The sequence below is a fragment of the Schistocerca piceifrons genome, chromosome 3 (genome assembly GCF_021461385.2).
Source record: "Schistocerca piceifrons isolate TAMUIC-IGC-003096 chromosome 3, iqSchPice1.1, whole genome shotgun sequence".
NCBI lineage: Eukaryota > Metazoa > Arthropoda > Insecta > Orthoptera > Acrididae > Schistocerca > Schistocerca piceifrons.
Window position 1 is genome coordinate 286,751,259 of NC_060140.1, and position 7,397 is coordinate 286,758,655.

At 39.7% G+C, this 7,397-nt stretch overlaps 1 protein-coding gene across 1 annotated transcript in view; it reads right to left on the reverse strand.

The window, feature by feature from the left end:
• LOC124788593 (testis-specific serine/threonine-protein kinase 3-like) overlaps positions 1-5,243 on the reverse strand; it is a 60,089-nt gene extending 54,846 nt beyond the window's left edge. Inside the window, exon 1 of the mRNA XM_047255863.1 lies at positions 5,181-5,243. Within this exon, the coding sequence (XP_047111819.1) occupies positions 5,181-5,243 (63 nt within the window). The remainder of the gene's footprint in view (positions 1-5,180) is intronic.
• Positions 5,244-7,397: the final 2,154 nt, after the last annotated feature.

Sequence of the window (7,397 nt, forward strand, 5' to 3'; positions counted from 1 at the left end):
AGCGTAAAATTTTATTTCTTATTTTCAGACAATTATCAAAGTTCAGGCACTAACACATAATCAACATCGCTCTCCAAAATTCCAGGACATGTTCAGATTTGCTTGGACATATGCAGGAATTGACGGTCTACACACGGAAAAATTTGAAAACGTTAAAAACATATGTTTTGACAGAGCACAGGGAAAAGTGTGCGACTGTGAAACTGTTGGATTCATTTGTTGCAGTTTATGTGACAAACTCTTATGTTTTCATCACTTTTTTGGGAGTAATTCTCGCATCCACAAGAAAACCTAAATCGGGCAATGTAGATGAACCTTTTTACCCATTCGCCAAGTGTACAAGTTAGGTGAGTCGACAACATATTCCTGTCATATGACGCACATGCCCTCACCAGTGTCGTATAGAATATATCAGACGTGTTTTCCTGTGGAGGAATCGGTCGACCTATGACCCTGCGATCAAATGTTTTCGGTTCCCATTGGAGAGGCACGTCCTTTCGTCTACTAATCGCACAGTTTTGCGGTGCGGTCGCAAAACACAGACAGTAAACTTGTTACAGTGAACAGAGACGTCAATGAACGAATGGACAGATCACAACTTTGCAAAAATAAAGAAAAACTTTTCACTTGAGGGGAGACTTGAACCAAGGACCTCTCCTTCCGCAGCTGCTCACGCTAACCACGGGACAACGGCGCTCCTGGGTTGTCTATCTTCGCATGGACTACTCAGTTTGTATATTTTGCTTGTTTTTTCATAGTTCTACACAACTTCTTCCTGTTTTCTCGATTGATCTGTGTTCAGTTTTTCAAGGCCTATCTACTGCACCAACTTAAAACTAAATCTGAGGGGGGTGCGATGGGGAGGTTCCCTTGTCAGTAATATTGAGATCTGTCGACTGTGGTGACCAGCAGATATGCGACAATTCATCCTCGTGCTCACGAAACCATTCCTGCATGATGTGAGCTGTGTGAATAGGAATCTTGTCATCTTGGGACACAGCATCACTATTGGGGCACAAATTGGCATATGATCAGCCAAAATGGTTCATAATCCTTGGCACTAACTTGACCTTGCAGAGCAACCATGGTACTCAGGGAACACCACGATATGGCTGCCTAAACCATCACCGACTCCGCCATGTTTCACTCTTGGGACACAAACTCGGCCAGAAGTTGGAAACATTGTGAATCAAGACTCATCCCATTAAGTGACATCCCTACACTGGTCCATAGTCAAGTTTTTGTGCCTTCGGCATTATGTTTTCCTGTCACAGGCATCTGCGTCATTGATGAGTGGTTTTGGAATCCCAGGTCCCTTGAAATTCCATATATATATGCAGCTCCCTTCGTGTTGTTTTGGTGTTGTCAGGATTTGCGAACGAGACAGCCAGATCTGCACTGACTGTTACAGCTGTCGTTCTCTCATTTTTCATTCATTCAGGCACTCTGTTTTTAAAGAAGTTAAAATAACAGAAGACCCCAACGAAATGCTTCAGAATGCACAGAAAAGTGAGGTTAGCTTATTTCATCAAAATATTAGAGAACTGAGTAATAAGGCAGAAGAGCTTCTTGTCTGTTTGGAAAATTTAGAGAGCCCTGGGAAGACAGACATCCTGTGACTCACTGAGCACCACATAACCACAGGGTTAGATAGGTTACATATAAAAGATTACACTCTAGTAGCATACTGATGCAGAAGTAGTATGGGAAAAGGAGGTGTTGTTACACATATCAAACAGAACACAAGTTCAGAAACGCTGAGATTATTAAATTTTGTAATGATTAGCACACAGAAGTGTGTGTGTGTCATCCAATACTGAAAAATTGTCCACTTTCAATTATGACTGTGTATAGATACCCACTGGGAAATTCTGAACTGCTTATGAGGAATCTGGATTCCTTACCATGCTATCTGTCAGACAGCAGCAAGTAGTCAATAGTCTGTGGTGACTTCAGTGTAGACTCTGTAAAGAATTTTGAAAGGAAAAATGATCTGGAAACCTTAATTGGAACCATATAATTTGAGCTCAGTAATTAACTTTCCAACATGGGTGATAAAGGCAGTAGGACCCTAACTGAGTGTTTTCTTTGATGAAGCTCAAAGCAAGATGATAACTGTTTACCCAGTAGAAAATGCTCTCTCTGACGTTGATGCATGCTTAGGATAAATGAAATCGTGCCTTACAGTATGGCTACTCCTCTCTAGAAATCAGCTAGAATAATTAATGACTTCAGGGAAAATGTTTTTAAGAAAAGTTTACAAGAAATGATTTGAGATGAAATTTATAGCGAACCAAACGCTAACACAAAATTTAATATATTCCGTGATAAATTCATATCATTATTTGAAAATAGCTTTCGACAAACGTAATCAGAAAGTACATTAAACAGCCACGTAAAAGCCATGAACTACTAAGGTGGTTAAAGTGTCTCGTAAATGGAAATTGGAAATGTGTCCGTTGGCAACAACAAGCAGAGATACTGTAGTTGACGCACACTACAAGAAAAAATCAAGTAACATGTACATTATGTCAGAAATCAGTAATTCCGACAATATCGAATGAAGCGAAACGAGAGGCAGGTCAACCAGCCACAGAAAACGATAATATCTCTATTGACCTGAATGGATCAGCTGTAATTCGTGAGTCACAGGTAGCAAATATATTTACTAATCATTTCTTAAATACAATAGAAGGTATATGGAGAAAAAATCACAGCAGTATTTGAAAAACAACACTTACAGAATTCATTCAAATGAGTGTATCACCAATTTCTCATTCTGAAGTTAATAGAATTATATTTTCTCTAAAAAATAAAAGGTCATCTAGTTTTGATAATGTTGCCAATCGAGTACTACAGTTTTCTTCCAGTATAATAAGCCCTGTCTTACCTGAAACATGTAATGCATCACTCATTCGAGGCATTTTTCGAGAGAGACTGAGATATGCCAGTGTCAAACCCCTCCAAAAGAAAGATGAAAGGAGAGAGATAAATAACTATCAACCTGTTTCACTGGTGACATTATTTCCCAAAATGTTTGAAAAGGTTACGTATTCTAGAATAGTAACTCACTTGAGCAACAATAATATCCTCAGCAAATCACATATTGGATTTCAGAAGAGCTGCTCTACTGAGAATGTCATTTACATGTTCACTCACTAAATTTTACAAGCACTAAAAAATAAAATAGCGCTGGTATGTATTTTCTGCGATCTGTCTAAGACACTTGACTGTGCGAATCGCATTGCTCTCCTAGATAAATTGAAATTGTATGAGACTGCTGGTATAGCCAACTAGTGGATAATTTCATATCTAACCAAAAAAATGTAGAAAATTGTACTTAGTTATTCAACCAGTGTAGTCTGGGGACATTATTCTAATTGGGGAGAAATCACGTGTGGGGTTCCCTAAGACAGTCTTAGATCCGCTATTGTTCTTTGTGTGTTCAAACGATCTTTCGTCTAACATAAAAAAGCAGAATTAGTTCTTTTTTGAGATGACACTAATACTGTAATAAATCCAAGTGTACATATAGAAACAGAAGAAATCATAAGCAATGTTCTTAAAAATATCATTGTACTACAGCATTTGTAAGTGTAACGCATGGTTGGGAAATAATAAATAGGGTGGAAACTTCAAAATTTTAGGTGTCCATATTGATGAGAATTTAAACTAAAAAAAGCACATTTTGGAACTCCTAAAATAACTTAGTTCAGCCACACCTGCCTTTAGAATCATTGAAAATCTTGAAAAAAGACACATCGGTATGTTGACGTATTTTCATTCATAATGGCATATGGGATAATGTTCTGGTGTAACTCATCTTTAAGAAAGAAAATCTTCATTGCCCAAAAATGTTCTGTAAGAGTAATATTTGGTGCTCAGCCTTGAACATCTTGTAGACATCTTTTAAGCCGTTGGGCATTCAGACTACTGACTACTGCTTCCCTCATGAAGTTTGTTGTTAAAGGGGTGCACAATGCTGCGGTGATATAAAATGTCTGACAGATAACAAAATTATCTTTGAAAAAAAATTGTTTTCCTTGACAGTTTCTTATATTCCCTGCAGAAGAATTTCTATTATTGTAAAGTGTAAAAGTTGTGGGGTAGGAAACAGCATCTTAGATCTATAAATAAAAAAGAATCTTTACAAATGTTCATCAAGTAGCCATATTTAGAAATTAAGTTGCGATGTGAATGTAAGTATGATGACTTGTCCCACATAATTACGACGTATAGTGCAAATCATCCATGGAACATGATATTAACTAGCTAACTAACTCAAAATCGTCTTCAGTGACCGTCCGTTTCGATCACTCAACATGCACTTTCGTCCGCGTTGTGACTTAGCGGGTGCTGTTTTTACGCTTACGCTGACACGGTATAGATCTTAAATACGATGGCTTGTGAAATACGAACATTCGGCTGCCTTGATTACGGAAGCACACACCACGCGAGCGGCAACAATTTGCTACGTACGAATGTACTAAGCTGCGACGTAACGCACTCACAAACACACAAAACGCTGTTCTTACCACGACTGATACTTCTAACGTATTGCGAATATTGTACTGGTTCCTTTCGTTGTCAAATACGTCAGTTCAACCGGTACGCTTGGCTAGCATCTGCACTTATGTTCAGCCATGCATTTCTCATGGTGTTTTCCCTTTGTTCATCCCCTGTGGATGTAGATGTTAGATGGTTCAATTGGCTCTAAGCACTATGGAATTTAACATCTGAGATCATCAGTCCCATAGACTTCGAACTACTTAAACCTAACTAACTTAAGGATACCACACACATCCACGCCCGAGGCAGGATTCGAACCTGCGACCGTAGCAGCAGCGCGGTTCCGGACTGCCTTTGCAACTGGTGGAATGGTACGCTTACTCACCATACATGAAATGTTAGTTACGTACTGAACGCAACAGCAAAATTTCAGTGCTTAGTACCAAAAAAAAAATTACTTGCTCTGAATATCTCTTATTTATTTTAGAAAGATTACATTTCAATACTCACTTAAAATGGATAGGAAAACAAAACTAATATTCATATGCGATGGCAACAGTGTCGCCTGCGAGAAATTAACAAACATACCAGGAAACGACGTTCTTGTAACACTGTTTCTGAATAATAGCTTGAAAACTTAGCTTGGTATTTGAATTACGAATACGACATACCTTATCGGTGGAGTGTGCGCTTGTTTTCACAGAATCGACGGCTGCCAATTTAGCCACAGACATAGCGGGAAGTGTCACGGTAAAATTTTTTTTTAGGAGTGAAACGGTACTCTTTGAAAGTAACTTGGAAATAACTTGGGATTTTTGTGCTTCACATCCCAACTTCAGCTCTTCAGCTACGAAGAGTTTATGAACTGGTGTCAGTTGCTAGGAAATGTAATGTGTCGCGGTTTTCATTGTAGCAGCAACTGCAGAAGAGTTGAGCTTACGGAATGTGCTTAGACCTCCACAAGATTCGGCAACAAGAAGTCTCACAATTCATGTTTGCGTCGTTTATTTTATGAAGAACGAGGACTTTATGGCCTGAAAGAACGGCGTTTTAGAAGAATAGGCCACACAAATTACTGCTGTAGCTTTTTTTCTCGAATATGCTCAATTATGAACGATTTACAACAATTACAAATGATTACTTATTATCAAAGGTATTTGTTTCCATCTTTCTTCCTCCCAAAGTCCTTACTTTTGGTTCTGAAATGCTTTGTGTTTTGGATACTTTCTGTAAAAACATTTCGTCTTGGTCGTTTTGAGTTTCATTGGTCCAGTTATGTTTGTTCTTGTCGCTGTTGAAATATTGGAATATTTGTTTAACAACAATGAATATTTGTGGATGGAAAAATACGTGAAGTAAGGGAAAGGCAAACACTTACCTGTAGGGGACTCGTGCGTGACGCACAAAAACAAGATATAGACAAACGTTAACACTAGCATTCAAACTCTTGCTCTTTTTTATAGTAAGAGTGCACATATTCACACACACAAACACACAGACACCCAAAGTATATTTTCGCGCCGGTCGGAGTGGCCGTGCGGTTCTGGGCGCTACAGTCTGGAACCGAGCGACCGCTACGTCGCAGGTTCGAATCCTGCCTCGGGCATAGATGTGTGTGATGTCCTTAGGTTAGTTAGGTTTAAGTAGTTCTACTGCTACGTGTTTCTGTGCGCCACACACCAGTCCACTTTAAGAATACTGGTTTAGTTAATCGCTTCCACCACTCCATTTATATGTCTGAACAAAGTGGCACTTTTTCCCAGATTTTCTCGGGACGTTTCAGCACTTACCGACAGAGGTCTTTATTTCTCCTTTTTGTAGTTATATTTCTCATTTTTCATCAGTTTTCGAATCCAGAATTTTTCGGAGGTGTCCCCATGCCCCCCACCCCCCTCCCTTACCAAGTTTGAAACGCGCCTACGGGGAAGCAGTTTACTTCCCCACTAACGAATACAAAGATCGGACGTTCCTTCAGTGTGATAACCTGCCTATAAATCCCGTAGAACTTCGTGAACGACATGGTCAACCCATCCTGCGCAGAACTGAAGTACTGGGTCTCAACAAGATTTATACAGATCCAGATAGGGCCCGCGAAAGGATAATTTCGATTCCTATCAGGAAGCGTTGGGTAAGGGTTCTTCTAGTAGCGTGAGTACGTCAGTGAGATGAGTCTTAGTACTTTACGAAGAGACTCGCAGTACGATTTACTAGAATATACGAACTAACAAAGTCAGGTACACACAGAGTTCCTTCCACATACATATAGAAAAATGACCGTGAATATCAGATAAATTGAGCTCATGTGCGAGCTTACGAAGAGTCGTTCTTTGACCGCACCAACGGCGAACGGAACAGGAAAGCGAGAAATGATAGTGGTACACCGAGTGACCTGCTTCATATGGTGTTGGGCCATGCGCTGTTCAGATACGCCATCTCATGAAAAGTGTTTGGATACTCCATGCAATGCATAACTGACTATTTTTTTTTTTTTTTTTTTTTTTTGCAATTTACGTTCCATCTGTGATGAGAAAGACGGGCCCGTTTTCGAAATAACGCAATAACGCATTCATTACCGCCAGAGAATACTTGGTGCTCCTGGACGGGCGGGGGGGCACTGTTTACACGATAAGCCAAAACATTACGATCACTGCCCGTCACGTCGCTGGATGCCGCCTGGTGGTATTGCGAGCACTTGGACGCAGTAACAAAAATATGTAAACGGAGCAGACACGGACGGTGGATCACCTTATCGAAGATATGGGTATCAAATGGGGAAATTCATTGAGATAAGCGACTTTCACAAAGGGCAGATTATTATTATACTTATTATACAGAGCCTGTGAACGAGTATCTCGAAAACCGCGAAGCTAGTCTTATATTCATGTGCT